Source organism: Balaenoptera physalus (genome assembly GCF_965194825.1).
Source record: "Balaenoptera physalus genome assembly, chromosome: 18".
Taxonomy (NCBI): Eukaryota; Metazoa; Chordata; class Mammalia; order Artiodactyla; family Balaenopteridae; genus Balaenoptera; species Balaenoptera physalus.
Window position 1 is genome coordinate 51,215,344 of NC_138899.1, and position 26,660 is coordinate 51,242,003.

Sequence of the window (26,660 nt, forward strand, 5' to 3'; positions counted from 1 at the left end):
CCATGCTGGGTCAGTTTTTTTCATATACCAATAACTTTAAATTATACTATCTAATATATATTAAATATCACTTAGATATACTGAAAATACTCAGTATGCAAACTAAATGCATCCTTGAATTCTTTTTGGCACAAGTGCCTTTAGTGCAACTTTGCATCCTGTTTTCAATAGCACAGAGTGAGTACACCCCTCTAGTGTACTCTGTTCATCCCTCAATGACTCCAAGGAAGAAGACCAGGAAAAAATCACAGGACAAAATAAATATAAACTTTTCATAGATAGATACTAGTCATTATCCAGAGCCTATATTTTTTCAAAGTTTTGAAAGATCTTCAGAGCATAATTCACATTTCCAAACCTTAAGCTACACTAATGCATTGTGTTACAGTTTCAGCTGAAGAATAAATGAGATTCATGAGCACTTTTAAATATAAAACACTTTTTAAATATAAAAACTGATATTTTTCCGGGGGTGGGGAGTGAAACCTTAGCTCAAATTGATTCAGGCTCTGGAATTCTGACCGGTTGCTATGTTGTGCTTCAAGTAATTTACTTCTTAATATTGGAGTATACATTTCTTTCTTTTGCCATCAGATTTTTTTTAACGAAATAAAAAAATGTTAAAGTCAATTAACTGAAACAATTTTTTTTCTCTCTCTAGTAATCTGTTTTGGAGAGAAATGCAGACCAACAAATAAAGTAAAATAAACTATGACATACTGAACCCTGGTAACATTTTAAAACCTATAAAAATAAACTTTAAAAATGCAAAAGTAAGACATTTACATCTTGTGGATTTTTGACTATTTAAATGGGAGGAGTTATGTATAGAATGTGTTGTACACGCAGTGGCAAAAGTGTAAATCCTTTTCATTTAAAGAAGTTCCCTTCTCACTGCTGCTAGCAGTGTGGCTAAGTCCTGTTCCAAAGGTTTCAGGACAGCTCCAAAACCAGCAAAACGTGAAGTCCCAGTTATGCTAAAAGTCTCCTACCTGAATTATGGACATCCGAGTGGCCGGGGTCTCGCTCGCATTAGTCCCTTGTCCGGTGAAGCTGGTGTGGCAGCCCGCGTGCCCCTGAGGGACAGTCAGGTTGTTGGAGGACGGTTTGAGATACATCACCTCCGACCGGGGCGAGCTGAGGGGCAGGCGGGTCTGGTAGTCGAAGTACATGGGGGAGGTAGCCAGGGAGGGGCTGCTCACCACGTTCATGACGTTCATGGCGTTCCTCTCTTCCACCTCGCTCTGTACCAGCATGATATCATTTTTGTTGATCTTCTTTTTCTTGCCCTTGCCCCCGCCCAGCTGCGGGTGGCTGTACTCTGCGATGCGGCAGTTGTAAGTGCGGATCTCCTTGTTCTCGCGCTTGCACTTGATGGCGATGGTGATCATGGCCGCTAGGAGGATGATGGAGATAGTGCTCAGAGTCACTATGAGCGGCAGCGACATGTCCCAGTGGCGCTGTTCGCCGTTCACCCGGGGAACCCCCTCGGGCAAAGAGCCGCTCACCGAGCGGATGATGAGCTTGGCCACCGCCGACAGAGTGGGCTTGCCGTGGTCAGTCACCTTCACTACCAGCTCCACCACCGGCGTCACGTCCTCCCAGAAAGGGTGCAGCGTGCGGATCTCGCCGCTGGATGGATCGATTTCAAACAGGTGGTCGTCATTACCGTCTACGATCTCGTAGGTGAGGCGCCCGCTCTCGCCGAAGTCGCTGTCAAGGGCGCGTACGGTGCTCACCAGGTAGCCTAGCCCGGCGTTGCGCGGCACCTGCAGTTCAGCCGTGTCGTTCTGCAGCGTTGGCAGCACGATCACCGGAGCGTTGTCATTCACGTCTAGCACTGTCACCCTCACAGTGGCGTTGCTCTCCAAGTGCGCGGGCGCCCCGGAGTCCTTAGCAAGCACCTTGAACTCAAAAGCCTTGGTCTGCTCGTAGTTAAAGGAGCGCAGGGCGTAGATGGCCCCGTTGGTGGGGTTCACAGACACATAGGTGTAGATGGACACGTCGCCGATGTGCGAGGGCAGGATGGAGTAGGACACTGTGCCGTTTTGGCCCAGGTCAGGGTCCTGGGCAAGCACCGAGCCCAGGTACTCTCCTGGGATGTTGTTCTCGTGCACCTGCAGCACATAGAGTCCCTTGGTGAAGCGAGGCGGGTTGTCATTCTCGTCCAGAATCTTGACTGCGAAAGACTTGGTGGAGTTGAGTGGAGGCAAGCCCCCGTCCCGTGCCACGATTGTCACGTTGTACTCGTCCTGTGTCTCGCGGTCCAACGGGCGGTCAGTCACCACCGTGTAGAAGTTGTCGTAGTTCTCCTCAAGTTTGAAGGGCACGGAACCTCCCGGCCCGCCCAGGCCGCCGCCGCCGCCCGCCCCTCCTCCGCCCAGGACCCTGCACTGCAGCTGCCCGTTCTTGCCCGAGTCTCGGTCAGTGACCCGCACCAGAGCGATGACGGTGCCGGGCGGAGCGGCCTCGCTCAGCGCCCCCTGGCGCACGGAGACAAAACCAATGGACGGAGCGTTGTCGTTGCGGTCGATGAGCTTGACAGTGACCTTGCAGTGGGCCGGGATGGGGTTGGGACCCAGGTCTCGAGCCTGCACGTCGATCTCCAGCATCCCATTCTCCTCATAGTCTAGGTTGCCCTTGACACGAATCAGGCCGCTCTTGGGGTCGATGGAGAAGAGCTCCCGCACGCGGTCGGGCACATAGCTGCTGAAAGAGTAGAGCACTTCGCCGTTGGGACCCTCGTCGGCGTCGGTGGCATTCAGATCAATGACCACGGTGCCCAGCGGGGCGTTCTCGGGCAACTCCACCAGGTAGGAGGGCGCCTCAAAGACGGGGCTGTTGTCGTTAGAGTCAATCACCTTCACGTTGATTTGCACGGTGGCCGAGCGCGGCGGCTCGCCGCCATCCAGAGCGGTCAGCACGAGCGTGTGGTGGTTCTGCTGCTCGCGGTCCAATGCCTTCTGGATAACCAGCTCTGGGAACTTGGTGCCGTCGCCGCGGGACTTGACGTCCAGCGCGAAGAGGCCGTGGTCGTCGCGCGTAAGCAGATAGGTGCGGAGCCCGTTCTCGCCCGCGTCGGGGTCATGCGCACTGGTGAGGGGGAAGCGGGTGCCGGGGGCCGCGTTCTCTGAGATGTCCATCTCAATCTGGTCTGACGGGAAGGAGGGAGCATTGTCGTTGATGTCCTGGATCTCTACCTTGATCATGCAGATCTCCTTGTCGTTGGCAAACACCTCGAGGGACAGCTGGCACTTGGCGCTGTGGCGGCACAGGGACTCGCGGTCGATGCGCTGCTTCGTGTAGAGGAGTCCGCTGTCGGCTTCCACGTCCAGCAGGTGCGGCGCCGAGTTCTCCAACACCCGGTAGCTACCCGACTTGCTTCGCCCGCCGCCACCGCCGCCTCGCTCTGCGGGCGGAAGCCCTGGCTGCAGTCGAGCATCCTTGCCGATGTTGCCGATCACCGTGCCGGCCCCTTGCTCCTCCGGCACGGAGTAGTTCAGGTTTTTGAGCGTCAGGGCAGGGGCCCATAGGAGGAAACAGCAACAGATGGAAAGGTACATCCCAGACCGGTGGGGTGTTGGCAGGAGCAGCCGGACTGGAGGGGCGAGTGGATGGGCGCGCGCCAGCTTGGGGCCCAGGCGCAGCGTGCGCCCCCGACGCAAGCCACAAGTCTATGGATCCTTCCTTCCTTCCGCTCCCGGGCTGCGGCACCCGGCGGTCTCTCCTTATTCCCCTCAAGTTCACTGAACCTGTTGATCTACAGCATCCGCACTGGGCGAGAAGCAGCGGTGCAGCAGAGCTGCAGGGGCACTGAGCAAGGCGGCGGCTCCCTGCAGCTGGGGGCGAGCCCGGAGCTTTGTCTCTCCCGCCCGGACTTCGGGCGACTGAAACTTGAGCGATGAGACCAGGGATAAGAAGGAAATCGCGTTTGGGAAGGATGATAATGAGCTAAAGAATCCGTAGGTTTTCCTCGCTCCCGCTAGGGCGCTGCAAATCCACTCCAGCTTTTTGCCTCCGGAATACTCTTCACATCGGGTGGGGGAGGGAGCGGGGAGGTGTGTCTGTAGGCAGATCAGAAAGTGAAATCCTTACTTGTTTCTCCTCTCCTGTGATGAAATTGTTGGGAATGAGGAACAACGAAGAGAGAGTCAGATATATTTTGAAGCTTCAAAATAGCCGGAGCCCTGTGAATTGTCTGCTTGCTTCGCGAGTTGGTCTGTTTTCAGGCGGTGTTTCGCTGCATTTAGAGATCTAATCTTGCATTGCTGGCTGAGACAGCGGTGGCGGCAGGCTGCATCTCCCAGCCAAGGATATATATATTTTTTTCCTCTCTCTCTCTCTCTCCTTTCCGAGCAGCCAAAGGGAGGGGAGGAAATGCAGCGCAAAGAACTAGTGTCCCGATTTGTAGTTTCCTCCCTCCACGAGGCTCCTCCCTCTCTTCCTCGGAAAAGGCTCTCCCCCAAGTCAAGAAAGCCACAGCCTGATCAGCATTTGCGGTTTGAGTCTACTGGGAGGGGAAAAAATGTATAGATGTATCTCCGCCTCTGTTGGTAGAACACACTCTGTGATTTCTCTACGCTGAGCCAGTAGCCGCCGCTACCATCCCATTCTCTCCCCACGAGCAAGGACTTCTCTCGATGCAGTTTAATTCCAGTTTGCTTTTCTTCCCAGGCGAAAGGAAATCAACAGGCAACTCATGGTTGGATGTGCAGATCTGAAGGGGAAGGGAGAGGCGGAATAAAAAAGAAGGGGGAGCCACCCTCCCAGTCCTCGCACACACACTCTCCCTGTCTCTCGCTAGAAGGGAAACAGTCTCTGCATTCACAGGGCTGGGCTGTCAAGTGCCTCTCTTTTCTTTCTATTCAGCATCTCCTTCCAATGGCCCTGCCTCCCAGTCCTCTTCATCTAGAAAGGAAAACCTTGGCGAGGAATAAAAGTGGTGAATATATGAAGCGAATAAAGTGCGGGCTTTTTTTTCTTTCTTAAATTTTTTCTATAGTAGGAGGAGTGAGCTGGATGAAAGGAACGCATCAAGGTTTGGAGTGATGCATTCTGCAGTCTCGCTCTCGCAGTCTCTCTGGGCGACTCGCGAGGGCAGCGGGCGACCAGCTGCGGCCGCGGCGGTCCAGCCAGGGGAGCCCTCCCCGGGTAGCTACCGCCCAGGGGATGCTAGGCACGGGTCTGTCTACACACTATTTCGGGTTGTTGAGGCGCCTCGACAAACGGGAATGACACATCCAGAAATGCAGGTGTTCCGATCTGCCGGATGAGTCAGAAGTAGCGGAACGAATCGTATTCACTCTCGCCTCATGTTCCTCCCTTCACAGACATTAGTTGTGGCTTCTTCCTAACGCTTTCTCTGACTCACTCTACAGAAAGAAAAACCAGATTCATGTTTTGGAGAAAAAGAAAAAGCGAGAGAAAGGGAGGGAGGAAAGGAGGGAGGTGAAGCTGAATCCAGCAGCACTTTTACTCTACCTCTTTCTGCCGGAGTCCGAGGCTCTGGATAGCAAGGCGTCTGTCTTGCAAGGTGTATTTATTTAAAAACCAAAACCAAAACCAAAACCAAAACAAAACAACGACAAAAAAACCTTCCCTTTTTTGTTAGGCGTAAGGAACCCCCAAATCTTTCAGAGTCTTGGGGGAAAAAAGAAAAAAAAAAATCTGGATTACAGTGACTGTTCACAGCTTAGCCCCGCATCATATTTCACGATTTTCCTCTCAATGTTCTCTATTAACAAAGTCCAGCACCGGTGTGCGTAGTTAATTGTGCAGTCCGTTGTGGAGGTTTTTGGTTTTTTTTGTTTTGTTTTTTGGGGGGGTTTCCTCCTTTTTTGTCACGGGTGGTCTCTTTCAATCTGGTGCCTGTCACGATCAGCTCACAGCCTGCGAAAGACGTACGGATTTCAAAGCAAATATATCCATCTCCGCAAGCAAAGCATCGGTGGAAATGAAAGGTGAAAATTCAACAGTTGGAGTAACGTCTCCCCAGCCGCCCTCCGCGCTGCCGCATCTGCGGGGCTCGCAGTCCCTGCTTTCTCCCCAGCGCCTCTTGCTGACTGACTCTATTCACCTCACGCCGCCGCTTAAACATTGATACTGATTTCCTGCCAGCCAATCCGCGCGAGGAGCAAGGCTCTGCCTCCTCGGCCCGCGCCCAATGGAAGGCGGAGGAGAGACTGGCGGGGGCGGAGCCCGGAGCCCCAGAGCTTCAGAGCCATTGATTAGATCAGTTTGGTGGGAGAGCAGCCGGGCTAGCCGAGCCCCTTGCGTGCTGCGGCGGCTGCGCCCAGGGCCTCGCCGCAGGGTCTCCCGAGTCTTTAAGTACCGGGAGAAACGCCTCCACCGTCTTCCTCTGGAAAAGAGAGAATTAAAAAAAAAAAAAAAAAAAAAAAGTCTGGCAGCGATTTATTTATTGTTTTATCCGATGTACACGGAAACCGGAATCGCAGCGAGCTTGCAGAATAGGGTAGCTGCGGTCTTCCTGATGGGTTTCTGTACACACACACACACGCGCGCGCGCGCGCACCATACACTCACTCACACCAAGGGAGGCGCAGATCTTCTGCCTGCGCATGGACCCATCTAAATGAGGTGCAGAGGGATGTGTGTGTATGTATGTGGGGTGTATGTGTGTTTCTGAGGCGGGGTGTGTGTGTTGTGTATTTCAGTGAGTGTGTGTAAATGCGAGGGTGCTAGCGCGCCCGCTTCTGCCCCGCGCTGGTGCCAACACACCGCGAGCAACAGCAATCAATATGTAACTTTCTTTATCCTCGGAGAAAAATCAGCTGTCCCCAGGCACCGCGGCAAGGAAAGTCACTTGATTATATAGTGTTTCAGAAGAAAGCAAAAGCCCAGTGAAAGAGAGGCCGTGTCTCCCCAGAGGAAAAGCGCCTCTCCTTTAAGGAGAAAGGCTTACCGTCAATTAAAGCTTTGTAGCTTGTTAAAACTCAAATCTGGCTAAATAATACCAGAGCTTTACCGTTTTCAGTAGCCAGCATTCTCAGCCCAGATTCAAAGTAAAGCGGACATCCATACACGCACTCATAATAGTTTTCGAGGGGTTTTGTTTACCTCGATCTTATTATCAAAGGTCCATATGGAAATTTGAATGTTATATCCTTAAGATCAAATAAGTGTTGATGACCATATCTGCCAAAGCTTCTTTGCGTAGAAACTGAACTATAACCATGAAGACCGATCAGTGGGAGATCTGTTAAGATTCATGCTTTCTAACTTGGTAGATACCGATAACGCACCTTAATAAAGAAAGAAAAAAAAGATTCGTGCTTTCTAAGTAATACCACCACCACTACCACCACACACACACACACACACACAGAGAGAGAGAGAGAGAGAGAGAGAGAGAGAGAGAGAGAGAGACTCCTGATTCATCTACTTCTTCTGCAGTTCTTAATCTCAGAGATTCTTTCTCCCCAAACTATTATCACAAACATCCACAAGAGATGACTGCTTTGTTCGTGATCCAGCCATTCTGGGAAAGAACGCAAAAGAAAATTGAAGTATTGAAATAGAAAAGGGCAGTGTTTTGATTGCTAGAGTATTGATCGCTACTCATAAATACTGAAGTAAAGTTGCCATTTATAACTTGTGAATGACTAACGTATAAGTCTGTAACATAAATCATTCAAAATTCAAGGAAAATCGAATCCAGACCAATTACAAGAAAGTTCTGATGATTGTTGTTGGGATAATTGCTTAAAGATTCAGGTAAAGGAGCTATTTATTTCCCAGAGGATTCAATGAGATAACCTACAGTCTGAATTTGCAGTGTGATCTGGATCCAAAATTCACCACTCCCTTAAGAGACTATCTTTAACAGTTTACAAATTCAAAGAGGTGCTCTTTACAGCCAGACCTTCAAATCCTAAAATGTCTTTATATTTTTTAAATAGTTTGTCATGCACATACTTTTGCTAAACAGGGGAGCTAGAGCTTTGTTGACATCTGGGTTGTTTTGCTGAGTGGGTGCCTAACCGCACTGTCGCATGAAACCTCACCATTACATTTCTCAGGCAGGGGTTAGTATCTCTGTCCTAATGCATGTACCTTGAAATCTGAAGTGTAGAGGCTTTAAAAGCAGCCGTTAACTTAAATCAAGAGTAGAGAATGCACACTCATTTTTAATCATTACTTTTAAAATTTTTACATTTATTTTTGGCTGTGTTGCGTCTTCGTTGCTGCGCGTGGGCTTTCTCTAGTTGCGGGAGCGGGGGCTTCTCATTGGGGTAGCTTCTCTTGCAGAGCACGGGCTCTAGGCCCTCGGGCTTCAGTAACTGTGGCACACGGGCTCAGTAGTTGTGGCGCACAGACTTAGTTGCTCCGCGGCATGTGGTATCTTCCTGGACGAAGGCTGGAACCCGTGTCCCCTGCATTGGCAGGGAGATTCTTAACCACTGCGCCACCAGGGAAGCCTCTCATTATTTTTTAAATATGAAAAATCTATGATTTTTATTTTTGCAATACATACTAATTCAAGGAAAGTCATAAAATATCCTTACTTGAGGTTTACAATAGAGCAAAAACAAAAGGATGAAAACTTCCAAGGAAAAGGTAATATGGCTTATTGATTATTCTTAATTAGAAGTGCTGTTATGCAAACGAGGGGAAAGCCACAGTGTCTAAGAAGAGACCAGTGAGAGATATGAAACACATACTCATAGACATCAATTTGCCCACCACCCCTCCAGAGTAATTGTAACACCTCCCCCTAGTGTATATAGAGAGAACTACCATGATTATGGTGAATACCCCAGGGTTTCAGCCAAGGGGAGCAAAACAGAACTACTACTACATATTAGATACCTTACTCATATATTAATTTGAAGTATTGAGTTCTGTTGTTAAAGATCGACATGTACCCACAATAATTAATTTTAATCTTTATGTCTCATCCCTATTTCACTTTTAAAGGAAATGAAATCAGCTTCCAATTGTTTGACTTCCCTTTAGCCAGACACAATTTTTAAAACTGTAATCACTCCTAATTTGTAACCCTTTCTTAAATTCTATTTTTCCCCAAACAATTTTTCTGTTTAAGATACTATTTTTGAGTAATTTCTTTTTAACTATTCTTAAAATATTGAGCTCAATTTTTTAAAAAAAGAGTTGATATAAATATTGTTAAACAGTTCAAAGATCCTACTGGTTTTTATACCATAGTAGGCTATGGACATAAGAGTTCTAGCTGAGGAATCCAGAGGACCACAGAGTTGAGTGTAGTTCACGATACCTAGAATCTCATATTTCTAAGAAAAGACTGGTTGATAATCATGAGTTTTAATTATAAATGATAGTCTCAACCTTAAACCAAAATTATATTATTCCTTTATTATTATACATATATTGAACATCCAAAAATCTTGTGTGATTCCATCAAAATATAAATGTATGCACACTCATTGAGAAAATGTACTGAGAAATACTCATACAAGCATAACATTATTTCATTAATAAGATATTATGCTACTCTAGGTGAGTTTTAAAATAAATTGATTATGTTGGAACAGCTTCAAACAGAGAAGTATTAAGGTCTATTTTTATAGACTGATAAAGGCTGATTAATGCTGTTACATTAAATCAATAATTGAATATCATTAATAATCTTAAAATGCTATTTTATGACTTTTTTGTTATATAAGGTATTTAATTTGGCCTCTGAGAGACTCTTTAAAATTCATATTGACTAGCTGTAGTTGTAGTTCCAAGAGTTTATGCATGTAGCCCCGAGAGTTTATGTATGTAGCCAAAATGGTAGCAGTTATAACATTCTTCCAAAACTTGTCCTGTTTGTTGTATTCTTGAATTCAATAAGATACAGCTCCTAAGAGAAATTTCTGTTGCTGATATTTTCAACACAGACACTGTTTATATGACTGAAAAATTCTCTCTCCACTATTTCCTTTTCCATCATCTTTACCATTATTTCACTACTTGATTTCATATATTTTTATTTAACAGAGAATTTTTCAAAAATAACTTTAACAGCTAAATGTTTTAGATGTAATATGTATCAAAGGTTGCCATATCACATTTAAATCCACAGGTGAAGGATAGTGTTTCATTCACATCTAGTTCTAGTTCCCATTGTCTTTCAGAGATATTTGAGGCTCACTTCTAACACACAGCTATTAGCCACCTGCTGACTTTTAATCAAAGATTTCCCTTTTAACAAATGACAAATTCACACTTCTATCAGGACAATCCCTAAAACATATCTTTCCCCTTTATGATAAATATGAATTTTAATAAAGTAATGTAAATTAACTATAAGTTTTAAGTTTCAGGGGAAATTGTTTATAATTAAAAATATTTTTGAGAACTAAATCTCTCCTGTATAACAACTAAGAAAAAGTGTAAGCTATATCCATAAATAAACAGTATATTAAATTAAATTTTAATTTTTTCTCATTTTTATTAAAATTATTAAATCTTGTTATTAAAAAATATTTATCAGGAAATGATACATTTCAAGTCCCTTCTATATGATATGTATGTTATGTTACAATATAACATGTTCATATACATGTTCCCTCCTCCCACACATAGGAAGTGAGCTCCCAATGAACAGTCAAAATTAAATACAGGATTAGCCCTACAAAAACATGGAAGTTCTATTAATTTGAAATTCACACAGTAAATAAACTAAATTTCCAACTGATGCTATGTATTATAAATATATGTAAATCGGAAGGAAACACTCATAAATTAGTCACCAATGATCAACTTTTGAACTGGGACACATATCAGGATGTTTATTTTAAAATATTGAAAGTTATGCTAGAAATAGTTCTGCTTGCAACATATTTCCCCCCCCCCACCGGATAATATGTTCCAGACTTTTCTTATCAGTAATTCTCATCTCATTTTTGTGTGTGTGTTTGTGTATGTGTCTCCAAAGATGGAAAATCAGTGAGGCAATCACTTAAAGATTTCAACAATTTAATTGATTGCATACACTATTTGTTTTGTTTTTGTTGTCTTTTAGCAAAAAACAAATAAACTAATAAAAATACCAAGTACTAGAGTAAAAAAAAAATTAAAAATTAAAAAAATAAAATAAAATATTGAGACAAATTTGAGGTAATTTAAAATTTTTATATTTAAGTTTTACAGTTGAAAATTATTTGGTGTGGTTTAAACAAACTGTGTGCGTGTAATTGTGTGTAGAGTACCTGAGAGTTAGGCCATGCAGAAACAGACTAAAAAATGTTACATTGTATCTAATGTATTAGCATATATTAAAAGGGGGAGTTGGATTGCATTGTGAAAAATGTAATTCTGAGAAAAATTATCTTGAGTTTCATAAATTTCAAATGGCATATTTATATCTTCTCCTGCTTTAGCCAGGAATAAAAGGGTTCAATTAATTATTAAACCTCAACTCTCCTGCCCCATAAGAAGTTGCATGCTAGCTCCCCCTTGTGGCCACTTCGACAATAAAAAAGACAGGTATTTATTTTGGAAATTCCCTTCATTAAAGAACAAAGTTAGATTTGTTCAATCTTTGTGTACTAGTTTTCAAAACAAATGGAAAGTTTTTGAATGAAATGGTTAATTTATAGATGTGATGGGTGGATTGTTAAAATAAATTGACTGAAGCTGGAAACAAAAATAATAAGTATTTCATGCATGGTGCAGCAATCCCATTACTTCTTATAGTTAAGCATGTTAGGACAATTCTAAAACTGAGAGACCAGCCCTTGGAGGGAACCCGGGCAATTTGATTCAGTAGGTGGCACTCTTTCCTCAGAGTCAGTTTTGCTGTGATGACCTGAAGTGATGTTTCAAAAAGCTATGTCATTGGAGGTCCTGCCTTTCAGGTGAGGCAAAACCCAAAAGATCATAATCATTTATGGTTATAACAGGTCAGACATTTCCTTCCATTATTCTGAGGTATTTAAACATCCTGTTGTATAGCTATCGCACAGAGATCAATGAGAAGAATAGAATATATGAGAAGTACACTGAGCTCTTCAGAAAGCAAATAAGTGCTCTACAAATCCTCTGTATTTTAATTATCATCATAATCATTAACCCTCCCACGTCTCAGCAACAAGGTCTTACTTGGATAATTATGATCTACTTATGTAAATGCCTCTTTTCAGTGAGCTAGGCATATTATTTCCTCTTATCTTTTAAATATTCGGAGCAGTTCAATTGAAAATCAAGCTCTGTTAAACAGCTATTGTCTGTCACCCTGGAAATAGCAGACTTTTGTTTTAGGTAGAGCACCTTTGTTTAGTTTTTCCCTCCTAAATATACATAAACAAGTACACATCCAATAAAATTATTTCTGCTGTTACTCAGGTGGTGTTTCTGAAATCATGTTAAACGTTAAGTAAGAGGAATCACTGGGATGAATCATCTTTAAAATTACCATGGCTGGGTTGATTTTTGGAGCTGCTGAAACCTAATTTCTAACATCAGATTCCCAGAGAGTGTCCACATCTTTCTGAGTCAGTGTTAACTGTTTCTAGAAAAGATGAGAGAAAAAAAGGCCATGGTCACTTACAAACTGCCAATACTAAAATAGAAATATAATGATGTGCAATATTTTAATTAAACATTGAACAACTTAAATCCAACTTTGGCAGTAAATGAGTAATATATCTTTATTTCTCACTAATATTGGTTATCACAGTGTAAGTTTGTTATGTGACAACCATAAATATAGTATTAAATAAAAGGAATTTAAATGCTTGAGTACTCATTTAAATATTGGCCAACTCATCTTAGAAAATGTACAGATTAAATTCTTGAATGTATTGGCTATAATAATTAGATGAGTTGAGATTATATATATATTTTTCTTTCTAAATGATTTGATTGAGGCATAGGAACCAGAGAAAAGCATAAAAAAATAAAGAATTTTAAATTATTGCACTGTTCAGCCATTTATACAAATATAAATTAACAATATTCTGAAGGTGTATCAATAAGGTACAGTGTTACTTAAACTCTTTTGTGACAAGGATACTTTTGAGAATCTGCTGAATGCTATAGAACCCCTTTCCAATAAGTTTGATGGTGAACTATAAATTTGGTTTGTACAAATATTTTCACAAACACTTGTAGGAATTTTATATATGTGATTAGCAAACTCACTGTGTACAAATACTGAAATAATTCTGTTTTGGAAAAAGATCCAAAAGCAGCTTTGCTCTGCTAAAATTAAAATTTTAAGAGAGGTGAGATGAATTTATGTGATGCACTGCACTATATGAGATATATTTTAATAATTGAAAAATCCATTTTTTAAAAGCAAAAGCTTCCTGTACTTTGATCAGAAGCCTCATTTGCAGTGGAAAGCTTAATTGATTATAACTATTGTGATACAAGTGACTCTCACAAGCAGCAGGGAAGTAACAGGTTGCCTAGGGAGCAGGCTCTTCATTTTACTACTCAGGTTTAGCAACCAAAAGGCCATTGAGATATAGAGATCTTTGTCACTCTGACTGGTGAAAGATGGACATATAATTCTGTCTAGTTAGAGGTAAAAGGCACTGTTTCTGTGAACAGGCAAAAGCAGTCAGAGAAGGGCATGTACATAGTGAGGATTTAAAAGTTTATTTTATGACAGCCATTTCAACAAGTATAAATTAACAATATTCCAAAAGTGGTCACTAGACTGTTGAGTCATGGGCCCTTCCAAGAATTTGCTGAATGCTTTAGAACTGATTTCCAGTACATTTGTATATAAAAACATGCACTGAAAATAGAACACAATTTTTAAGGGAGCATTTACGAATAAGCAACGCATGGAATTCCTTGTGCTCCATGGACTCCAGATTAGAAGACTCTTGAGCACTGCAGACAGCATAGTGTGTCACTCCAAGTAGTTTTGGTTAAGAATGAAAACACTCAAGAAAAGGTAATCAAAGTGCGTTGTTTGAAATGCACACATACATTACAAGAAAGAAATATTTCTGATTAATCCAAGTCTAAAATCTTGTTTAATTGGAAATATTAGTTTCAAAGTGAATTGGTGACGTGCAGATGTCACTTATCCCTCCCTTACTTCAAACCTTGCTAAAATGTCATTGAAAATTCATTAGAAAAATAAAGAAAAGATAAAGAAAATTGTGCATCATGTGGAAAGGGCAATGATGACATATTTGAATAATGAGGAGTGTTTTATGGATAAAGTTGAGATGGAACTAGATGGAAAGAAACTTCTCAAATTTTAGCTCTCCAGAGCCACTTCCCTGGGAATAAGAGATTTAGGAAAAATATAAATATCTTATACACTGGAGAGGAGAAGCCAAAAGAGTAGGCTGTGAGGAGAGGGTGGTGGCATATTTTGTTTTATCAGTAGTTCTGGGACGTGCAGCAGATGACTGAGCCTTTACTTTTGTCTGGATCTGATCAAAATCTGGGGATCTGATCATTCTCTTGGGGAAACTGTCTTTACCCTCAATCATCTCTGTCTTTGAAGGTGAACAGGGTAAGTGTATCATCCTGAAAGATAGGTACTGAGGAGGGCAGTTTCAGGACCACATTCAGGAAGCATATATTCTCTTGTGAAGTGGAATTAATGCAGAAAGTCTTTCCAAAATTTTAGTTCATATTCTCAAAAATATTTTGGGGGATAGTGAATCCAAGAAACTTGAAGAGGTAGCCATGAAAGGGAAATAGTATAAAATTTGACAAGTCACAACCACAAAATATAAAACTACAGTAGGTGCAGTCAACAGCAGAAATAATATTTCAGAAAAAAATGTAGAGAAATACATGAAAAAAATCAGATATTTTTCTGTAACTCAGAGGAAAGGGACCCATGGAGAGAAATGAAATCAGAGAAAACTAAATACAATGACAGGTGCAGGGTATCCATTAACAGAACACAATAATAAATAACAGAACTTGTAAAAGAGAGAACAGAATAGAATGGGAAAACAAGGAAGATCTATAACCATAAAAATATGAGGGAAAAAGTTTGGGGGTAAACAAAGACCCAGTTTTGTTAATTAAAATAGCTTATTGACTACCAAGCAAAATGTAGAAGCCAACACAGAAATAGTCCTTTAATTTTTGAATTTCAAGGATGATGAAAAAATATTGTTATGTGTTATCTCCAAGTGATGTTCTCCCATGCTGCTCTGGGTGGGCTCCACCCTGTGGGCTAAGAGAGCAAATGAGTAGCAGCTGCTACATTTGTTCAAGTTCCAAACCCACTGGTCAACGTAAGGGTGGGCTTTTGCTATTTCTAGGATAAGTGACATTTTCGGAGAGCAAGTTGATGGGAAGAGGAGCAAGACAGCATGGAAAACAGAATTCCTTGACTTGTAGGCAAATATTGTAGCTAAACGGTAGTAGAAAACACAGCTCTACAGCATCCCAGAAGCTATTCAGCATTTGGACGCAATTTAAGTTTTTACAAATGATATACATTTCTCTCCTCATGACTTCCTTTTATTACACAGACTCATTCTACACTCCTCTCTCTAACCAGGAGTGACTCTTCAGTCTTGAATAAAACCTTGACTCCATATACTCATACTCGCTGTCCTGCATTCTTGCTACTTCCCTCCTGTACCAGAGTAAATGGGCAATTTCCACAGTCTGCATGTTTCTTCTCCTTATTTTGTTTCTCTTTCTGTAAGTTTAGCTAAACAATACAGTGCTTTCCTAATTTTACTAAATGAATTCTTTTTATTTCTAGTAACTCACTTTGTTGCATTTTTTTTTCCTCCTACAAAATAAATTCTTCTTCTAAATTTCTCATTCTAACAATACTACATATTTAATACAGAACTTCTGGCTCCTTCAAATCAAAAAAAAAAAAAAAAAAATCTCACAAGAGACCAAAAAAAATTGTAGAAGTGATATTAAAGAACAATTTACAAATGCAGAAATATAATTCATTCATTGATTTAGCAAACGAGATGTACATTTTAGGTTCTGGAATCGTAATAGTGAAAAAGGCAGACAAGTAAAGTCCTTTGTCCATGATTTAGGGTTGTTGGTCAAATTCACTTCTGTGTGACTGTGAGAATGAGGTCTCCATTTCCTTGCTAGTGTCAGCCAAGAGTTTTTCTCAGTTCCCTAAGACTGTCTGCATTCCTTGTCAAATTGCCCTCTCCATCTTTAAAGTAGCAAAGCCAGCTTCTTCTCAAGCTTTGAATCTCTCTGACTTCCTCTTTTGCAGCATCTCTTTTGCCTCCAGCTGGAGAAAATCCTCTGCTTTTAAGGACTCATGTTAGATTGAGTCCACTCAAACAATTCAGAGAACCTCCCCAAATTAAAGTCTGTAACCTTATTTACACCTGTGAAGTCCCCTTTTTCACATACTGTAACATATTTTCAGATTCCAGGGATTAGGATGTGAACATCTTTGGGAAGAGCATTTTGCCAAAGGGATTTATACAATGGGGTTAGATAAATAATTTACAGAACAGCTGTATGTTAGCATTCTACTCAAAAGTTAGTATAAGAAAAAGTAATAAAATAGAACAACACAAAAACTTACATTAAACAGTATTTAATAAGGCAGTATATATAATATTACAACTTTCTTAAAACTTGTATATACACATTTGTACATAAAATTAAGTGGGGAGATAGGCATTTTTGTCTGGGTGGTTGGGTGGTGGGTGACTTCTTACTATCATCAATTTTATAAATTTTCTATTATGAAGACATAATAATTTATGTTAAAGAAAATGCATTAATAACCTGGTAGTACTATTTCCCCTCACCAGTGTCTTAATTTCAATCACTTCATTCCCTCTCATATACAGAATATTAATTTCCATGTTTGCTTTTGTTCTTCTTCCAACCTGGCAAGTCTTTTACTTACAGAGATCACTCAGTTTTCCAAAACACTGGAGTTCCACAAGAAGCAATTGATTGCTTGTAATTACTTTCTTTTGTTTTCTATTGTTACATTCTTCATAATTTATCCTTCAAGTAGAAAAGCATGATCTTTGGGGTAGGTTCATGACTAATATTGCATTTTATTTTAGTGTGTTGTTGGGAAACCAGTCAACATTAAAGAGAAGAATTAATTTATAGGTAGATGAAATAAGAAGCCATTGACTTGTTATGCTGTAACATTTCAAAGGGGAAAGATTTATTAGTACCTTCCACTTTTATTTTTGTGACTTTAGTCTTCAGATAAGGCATCCTAATTGTTATGTCTCAATATTGTTGTATGTGTAAGGTCCAATATTTGATAGATTTCTTTAATGAATCAATTAGACGAGTGCCACATTAATAAAATACTATTTTTCTTATAAATGTGTGGATTAAATTATTGAAACTCAAAATTGTCTTCATTTCTGCCCTATTAAATACACCTATCATTCATCTTGATGGGTTTAAGATATCTATGACAAAAGAACTAAACAAAGCTAGTTGCTTGATGTACTCTTAGTGAGCATTTTCAACAAAAGCATTAATAAATAAATTTATTCAACAAAACATTCATTCATAAATATAACCAAAGTGAATAATAAAATACATAGGATCATTGGCAGTCTTAAATGTACCTAAAAGTTTCTGAGAGCCTTGGTGTGGTGTAGGGGTGGGCTGTTCAGCATAGGCTGCATCATTAATCATCTTGAAAGTGTTACTGGGAGATTTTGCTTTCATCTGGTCCAGTAGGCAAATCAGTTAACTTCCCAGAGACTAAATTTTATCGTCTCAGAAATACTAGTAAAACATCTGATGTTCCTCCTTCCCAAATTTTTGAGGAACAGATGATATTTGGGAAGGATTTTACTAACTCTAAAAAACTGTTGTCACAACTATTACAGTATTAGTCCATTTTGTAGCTAAATTATAACAAAAACGGGTATAGTGAGCATTTAAGAATTATATTTGTTTTAAAATACCGTATGCTAACACATATATATGGAATCTAAAAAAAAAAAAAAAATGCTCATGAAGAACCTAAGGGCAAGACGGGAATAAAGACACAGACCTACTAGAGAATGGACTTAAGGATATGCGGAGGGGCAAGGGTAAGCTGAGACAAAGTGAGAGAGTGGCATGGACATATATACACTACCAAATGTAAAATAGATAGCTAGTGGGAAGCAGCCGCATAGCACAGGCAGATCAGCTCAGTGCTTTGTGACCACCTAGAAGGGTGGGATAGGGAGGGTGGGAGGGAGACAGAAGAGGGAGGAGATATGGGGATATATGTATATGTATAGCTGATTCACTTTGTTATAAAGCAGAAACTAACACACCATTGTAAGGCAATTATACTCCAATAAAGATGTTAAAAAAAATTATATTTGTTTTAAAAATACAGAATTTTGTTTATTTACGATTACTAATCTCTTGACCATCCTACATGCCATTTGTTCTCAAATGTTCCAAATGTTTAGAAATGTGCTTTCTAGGTCGATATTTTATTTGATTAATATACTAAATGTTTTACATATTTGAAATTAACTGGCTTTTGATTTATATGTTTATCGGTAAATAGCTAACTAGGTCATATTTTTACTTTTGTTTACTTTTTCATTTATTTGCTCCTGAATGTTTAGAAGTATAAACACAACTGTAAAGAGCACAGATAAGCTCTCAAAATGTTACAGGCATTTTACCCAAACATCTGTCAAGTAAATGGTTAGAATTTTCACTTTTAGAAGAAAAACATATACCAATTAGCAGCAATATTCTGTTGCTTATTGCATGATTTTGGTGTGTGTGTGGGGGGAAATTGACATGCTTCTTGATTATGTGAGGGCATTTCTACATGGGGCTTTCTCTGCAGAATGTCTACAAGTTGATTCAAAAGATAACTTCTACACTTTATTTGGATATTTAACACATAGACATTTATCTTCAGCATGTAATTTGGACTATATACTGGGCATGTTGCCAAAATTTTTCAGTTAAATTAATTAATAATAACCTTACATATTCCAAAACACTAGTGGATACAGTTTTTCTGAATTTGTAAAGAGAATTGTTATTAGAAATCCCATGATGCATAAAATATTTGAAGTTATGATAGTATTTTTAGATGTCACTAAAATTCTTATAGATATCTAATGTCAGAAAACTGCTGAATAGTAAAATTTCTAAAATTTTTTTAGTAAGAAAGGTTTTAATTATTTAGATTAGAATTAAAATATAATTTGAAAAATATTCTACATTTGTGTGTTTGATATGAAACAGTATTTAGTACAAAATAATAGTAATATAAAATTTTTCAAAATGTGGTTCAGTCATAGTATTTATAAAAGCAGCAACACCCTACCACATAGGTAAGATATACCACATAGGTAGGGTGTGTATGTAATTACAGTACTAATCACTCTTTTATATAATTTATTTTTCTCCCAGTAATGATAAATCAAGCACATCTTTCCATACTAAAACCTTAAGCTTTTGAATAAATATGTAGGGTTTCATTGTGTAGACACATAATCATGTGTATAACTAATTCTCTCTTAATAGATATATAGATTTCTTTTTATGTTTTATTTTAAAATATTGAAATTTACACAATTATTAATATATTTTTCTATACATGTGGAAATATTTTCACATAAAATTAATTTATGAGAAGTTAATTAGCTATGTCCAAAGAAATACATATTTTAATAATGAATAGATATAATGTACTAGAAGGTTAAGGGAACTATAGTCTTCACAAATGTCAATGTCATAAAAGACAAAGAAAGGCTTTGGAAATAATTCAGATTAAAGCAGACTAAAGAAACATGACAATTAATTGTAATACCTGATTCTAGACAGAATCCTGTTCTTTTTAAAAATGCTATAAAGGGCATTACTGGATAAAGTGACAAAATTGGAATGCACATAGTCGATCAGATAAAAGAAGTATCAATGTTACATGTTTTCATGCCAATAACTGTACTTGGGGTTATGTAAGGCAATATTCTTATTTTGAGAAAATATACATTAAAATATTTAGAAGTAAATGGCTATGGTATATAAAACTTACTTTCAAATGATTCAGAGAGAAAAAGTATGTGTGTATACACAGAGTCATATGTATATACAGATATGCTTATATAGATGCATATGATTATATACATGTGCCATATAGAGAAGAAGATGAGAGAGACAGAAAGAGAAAGCAAATGGGGCAAAACATTTACAAAAGGTAAATCTAGTAAAGGATTTATAGGTGCTCTTTGTACTACTCTTATTGTTGCAACATTTCTGTAAGTTTGAAATTATTTCCAAGTAAAAATTTATAAAAATCAATAGACATTTACAAATGGCTCTCACAAAAGCAGGGCTAACTGTTCCTGTTCCTCTTTTGTCTGCCTTCCCTCTTTAAACAGCATTACCACTTTCCTCACTCTGTCTTCCACTCTGTTTCCTTGTTTCCTTCCTTGCTTCCATTGGCAAAAATCCATAAGGCAAACTCAAACTTAAAAATAGTTATTATTAATACGTAACATTACAATGGCAAAACCTGGTTGATCTATTATCATCAAATGATTAATGTCAACATCACTAATAAAGGGACAAGTAGATATTGTGTGCTATGCATTGGTATGCAATAAAATGAAACAGCATCTCTGCTATCCTTGCGGAAAATACTTGAGGAAACATTGGAAAAAACCAAAATAGGAGGCTGTGGTAATCAGAATAATGGCCTCCACAAAGATGTCCATACCCCCAGAATATCAGTATGTTTGGGTACATGGCAAAGGAGAATTAAGTTTACAAATGGAATAAAGGTTGCTAATCAGATGACCTTGAGATGGAGGGATTATCCTGGATTATTTCAATGGTACCAATGTAATTATAAGGGTCCTTAGAAGTGAAAAAAGGAGCCAACAGAGAGAGAATCATAGAGGCAGCAGTATGTGGGAAGACTTAGCCCAATGTTGCTGACTTCAAAGATGAGGGAATGGGACCACAAGCCAAGAAATGAGAGTGGCTTCTAACTCAAAAAAAAAAAAAAAAGTAAAAAAAAAAAAGAAAAGGAAAAGCACTCTTTCCTAGAGCTTCTAGGAGGAAACACAGTCAGGTTGGCACCTTGATTTTAGCCTAGTGAGACCTATTTGGTTCTGACCTCTAGCACTGTAAAATACTATTATAAATTTGTGTTTCTTTAAGCCTTTAAGCTTGTGGCAATTTGCTACAGTGGCAATAAGAAAGTCATACAAATAAATCTAAGAAGTGACTGACTTGTAATATTCAAACATGCCAAATTTGGGAAAGTGAAGGAGAAATTGAAAGACTGTTCCCAGTTCAAAGACAGTGACACATAACTGGGTTCTATAATGATTCCAGATTGGATCTTTTACTACAGAGGACTTTACTGGGAAACCTGGGCTTGCTGGATGAAGGATACATGAAAGTCCTTTGCAGTATTTTTACAGTTATTCTTTACATTTGAAACTGTCAACATCTATAGACATAAAGCAGGACCAAATTAGAATCTCACCACAGTATATGCACTGTCTATTTCTGTGTATCTTCCCATTAGTGGATATTATCAAATATTTTTCTCAGTTGACCAACTGACAAATTAAAAATAATTTGATAATTAATATAATTTATATTTTTATTTATAAAGGCATGCACTTCTAAAGATTAATTGTATGCTCGATTTTTAGGAAGCTTTTCTTGTATTAGTAAAAACTTCTGTCTATGTAAGACTGAGTACCTTGATAAAGCAGCAAACCACAGCTTAAGTCAAATGTTCTGCTTATACAACAATAAATATATTACATTTAATAAATAAATCTATTGAGCTTAAAAACATGAACTAAATGTAGGAAAAGTTTAAAGGGTTCAAAAATAAGTTTTTTAACTTAAATATATGTTGAAGTGCACTTATTCACTTTTTAAGGCTAAAATGAAACATTTCTTCCTCAATTGAAAATTGGGGGTTAAATTGTAACTTTCTGGGTCTACCAGACTCATTTTTATTTTTATTTATATATTTACATTTGGAGGAGAAGATAATGACAAATATGATATTAACTAGAACTTGTATTCTATCTTTCAGTTCATAAAACACTTTTATGCTTATTTTAATTATGCAATTCTCTTCTAAAATAGGTATGTCAGAAATTATCATTCTCATTTTTCAAAGAGGAAACTGAGGATCAGAGACATCAAATAACTTTCCCAGGGTCACAGAGCTATCAGATATATAATGAAAGGATTCATGACATTTTGAATCTATTTTATTTTACTCACTGTGTATTAATAACATAAAACTGGGAATATTAGATGAGGCAGCTGAGCTTTGCATTTGAGGGTGAAGGTTACAAAGCAAGGTTTCCTCAGTTTGAATCCTGTTTCCACCATTTACTTGTGTTACTACAGGCCATTTTCTTATTCTGTCTGTGCCTGTGTGTTAAGTAGTTAATGAGCTATTAGATGTAAAAGTCTGATACAAGTCTTGACAAGTAATAAGTGACAAATAAATGTTTTTTTATTATTACTATTATTGTAATATAAAATAAAAGTAAGTGGTATTGATCTAATGAAATAAATCAAATCAACACTATTGGGAACAAAAACAGCTCATGATGATATTTCAATGTTAAATCAGCTACTGAATGCAAATTACCTAGCCCAGGAGTTGTAATAATAAATTCAGTTTTTATCATCATCATCATCATTATCATAATCATAATCATCCTATAAGGAAAAGGTACATGACATGGCCTAATATGTCAAATCAATATAAAGGAAAAATTTACACGTACAGAGTGCTATTTAGATTTTTCTACTTTCTGTTTTCCAAGGCCAAAAACCAAAAAGCCCCAATTCTATTTTTTTATTGAAGTATAGCTGATTTACAATATTATATTACTTTCGGGTGTACAACATAGTGATTCAATATTTTTTAGATTATACTCCATTTAAAGTTATTACAAAATAATGGCTATATTTCCCTGTGCTGTATAATATATACTCATTTCTTATTTATTTTGTACATGGTAGTTTGTGTCTCTTTAATCCCAAACTCCTATCTCACCTCTCCCCACTTCCCTCTCCCCACTAGTAACCCCAAATTTGTTCTCTATATCTGTGAGTCCATTACTGTTTTGTTGTATACATTCATTTTTGTTTTTAGATTCCATATATAAATGATAACATAAAGTGTCTTTCTCTTTCTTCCTTATTTCACTATGCATAATACTGTCTAGGTCCAGCCATGTTGTTGCAAATAGTAGAATTTCATTATTTTTATGGCTGAGTAATATTCCATTTTGTATATATGACATCTTCTTTATTCACTCATCTGTTGATAGATACTAAAGTTACTTCCATATCTTAGTTATTGTAAATAATGCTGGTATGAACTTTGGGGTGCATGTATCTTTTTGAGTTAGTTTTTTTTTTCATTTTCTTCAGATATATACCCAGCAGTGGAAATGCTGGATCATATAATAGTTCTATTTTCAGATTCTTGAGGAACATCCATACTGTTTTTCATAGTGGCTGCCCCAATTTACAATCTCACCAACAGTGTAAGAGTATTCCCCTTTCTCCAAATTCTCCCAACATTTGTTATTTGTAGGTTTTTTGATGATAGCCATTTTGACAGGTATGAGAAGATATCTCATTGTGGTTTTGATTTGCATCTCTCTGATGATTAGCAATGTTGTCATTCATGTGCCTGTTGGCCAACTGCATATCTTCTTTAGGAGAATGTCTATTAAGATCTTCTAACCATGTTTTAATTGGGTTCTTTTTTCTATGATATTGAGTTATATGAGCTGTTCATATATTTTGGTTATTAACCTCTTGTCAGTCATATCATTTCAAAATATTGTCTCCAAGTTAGTAGGTTGTCTTTTCATTTTGTCAATGGTTTATTCTGCAGTGCAAAACCTTTTACGTTTAACAAGGTCCCAATTCTTTTCACAGGTGATGTTAATTTCATCATTTGAAAGATGCTTTTAAAATTAAATCCAGAAATGCATTTGTTTTCTTGTACATTCATCTCTTGGTATCCAGTGGGGATAGGTTCCAGGACCTCCACAGACACCAGAATCAGTGGATTCTCAAGTCCCTTATATAAAATGGAGTAGTATTTGCATATAACCTATGCACATCCTTCAGTATTCCTTAAATAATTTCTAGATTAATTATAATACCTAATACAATGTAAATGCTATGCACGTGGTTGTAAACACAATATAAATGTCATGTAAATAGTTCCTGGCATGCAGTAAATTCAAGTTTTGCAGTTTGGAATTTTCTAGTATTTTTTGTAATACTTTCCATTCTTGGTTGGTTGAATCCATGGATGTGAAACCCAGGACTAAAGCTAAAGCTTGGACTCTGTCAACATTTGCCCCAATTCTATGCTGAATTCTCCTCTGCTCAGTCCCCTTCATTAATATGCATGTGCCCTTAGCTTAAAACTTCCCTAATTTTGCTGTTCAGGGAGACACTGCTTCGGAAGATTCCCTGTGTTCTCCTTTCTTGTTGCAAGCATTCTACTCTTTGCCTTGGTTGTGTCTCTTGACTCAACACCCACCAAGAGGTGAACCAGTTTTTCAGATAACACTGCCCGTGTTTGTATCTCAGCTCAAGCAAGTGCTAGATGTTTGATCTTGGGCAAGTTACTTTAATGTTTCTGTACTTCCATTTCCTCAACTATAAAATGGAGATAATAGAAATATCTACTTTAGGGTGCTGTAATGACATTAAATGAGTCTATGACAGATGATATAACACATGATCCAGTTCAGTGCTGGTGTCATAGGAATCACATTTGGAAGAAGCCTAATATTTTTTAAAATCCTGGTATTTAAGATATAATAATTAACAAGGACTCATTGGAGTCCAAAGTGAGCAATAGAAGAAATTGACAAACTATTATTAGTGTCATCTCCACCTCTTCACAAAATGCTCATTTTAAGTAAAATGTGAAACAAATCATCTGACCAAGAAGACCTTAACATTCCCCTCAGCTTGAGTAAACTGCAGACAGACTTGTTCCTGACTCCAGGCCTCTGAATTTTCATAGGGTATTTGAGTTTAGTCTTTCTTCCTTATTGCAAGGTCTTTAATAAAGTCTCATTGCCTGTTTAACTGATCTAGTAGAATTTTTCTTATCACAGGAACTGTCTCTAGAATTAGAGAATTTATTACATTATTATGTATAAAAGAATTATAATAGTCTTAAGTTTTCAAAGAAGAAAGCCATCAAAATTCAATAAGAATTTATATTTATATTTTCATTTTCCTTAGATACTTATCAATTTTGACACCGTATGTTAAATACTTGACAGCATTAATTTTTGAATCATTTTATGATGTCTTTCAGCTTGCTTTATTGTTTCAATTATCCTTATGAAGTTAATTTCATTTTTTACTGAAGTGTCAGCTCCACAAATTTTAGCAAACTGCTTCACTCATATGTACCATGCATATAAATGACTTGATGCTATAGTTTAAGATGTGTTATGATAATAATCAAGAGCTTAATTCTATTTTAAGATGAAGACTCAAGACAGCATTTCTATTTCTTTAGTCATTAGCTTGATCTTAGAATAAAAAATAATTTATGAGATAACAAATGATCATAAGTACAACAGCTTGCTGTTAAAGTCTCAGTTACAATTTATATGGTTTTAATCATATAAACCTTAATAAAAGGTGTTTACATATTCTATTTTTATATTCATGTGGTAACTGTACAAAATAAGTTTTTTTTATTTAAAGTGTAGATGTTGTCACTAATTATTAGAGAAATGCAAATCAAAACTACAATGATGTATTACCTCACACCTGTCAGAATGGCCATCATTAAACAATCTACAAATAAATTCTGTAGAGGGTGTGGAGAAAAAGGAACCCTCCTGCACTGTTAGTGAGAATGTAAATTGGTGCAGCCACTATGGAGGAGAATATGGAGGTTCCTTAAAAAACTAAAAATAGAGTTGCCATATGATACAGCAATCCCACCTCTGGGCATATATCCAGAGAAAACTATAATTTGAAAGATACATGCATCCCTATGTTCATAGCAGCACTATTTACAATAGCCAAGACATGGAAACAACCTAAGTGTCCATCGACAGATGAACAGGTAAAGATGTGGTGTCTCTCTCTCTCTCTCTCTCTCTCTCTATATATATATATATATATATATATATATATATATACACACACACATATAATGAAATATTACTCAGCCATAAAAAAGAATGAAATAATACCATTTGCAGCAACATGGATGGACTTAGAGATTATCATACTAAGTGAAGTAAGTTAGACAGAGGAAGACAAATATCATATGATATCACTTATATGTGGAATCTAAAATATGACACAAATGAACATATCTACAAAACAGAAACAGACTCACAGATACAGAGAACAGATTGGTGGTTGTCAAGTGTGGGGGGGTGGGGGGGGATAAACTGGGAGTTTGGGATTAGCAGATGAAAACTATTGTATATAGGATGGATAAACAACAAGGTCCTACTGTATAGTGCAGGTGACTATATTCACTATCTTGTGATTAAATCATAATGTTCTAATTCTGTGAAATATGCCATTGGTGATTTGATAGGGATTGCATTGAATCTGTAGATTGCTTTGGGTAGTATAGTAATTTTCACAATATTGATTCTTCCAATCCAAGAACATGGTATATCTCTCCATCTGTTTGTGTCATCTTTGGTTTCTTTCATCAGTATCTTATAGTTTTCTGA

At 38.2% G+C, this 26,660-nt stretch overlaps 1 protein-coding gene, 1 long non-coding RNA gene and 1 pseudogene across 4 annotated transcripts in view; 2 read left to right on the forward strand and 1 right to left on the reverse strand.

Moving 5' to 3' along the window:
- Positions 1–26,061, reverse strand: part of PCDH17 (protocadherin 17) — a 126,368-nt gene extending 100,307 nt beyond the window's left edge. Inside the window, exons 1-2 of one of the 2 annotated variants that reach the window (XM_082435811.1) lie at positions 5,482–26,061; positions 993–4,717 (exon numbers count right to left, since the gene is read on the reverse strand). In XM_082435811.1, the coding sequence (XP_082291937.1) occupies positions 993–3,563 (2,571 nt within the window). In that variant the 5' untranslated portion in view covers positions 3,564–4,717; positions 5,482–26,061. Of the gene's footprint in view, positions 1–992 lie in introns of both variants that reach the window. The other variant, XM_082435812.1, reaches the window with a different exon arrangement.
- The window catches only part of LOC309647960, a 675,074-nt gene that overhangs the window by 405,207 nt on the left and 243,207 nt on the right, over positions 1–26,660 (forward strand). The gene's annotated exons all lie outside the window — the stretch shown is intronic.
- LOC309647939 (thioredoxin reductase-like selenoprotein T pseudogene) overlaps positions 1–26,660 on the forward strand; it is a 481,034-nt pseudogene that overhangs the window by 144,714 nt on the left and 309,660 nt on the right. The window lies entirely within an intron of this gene.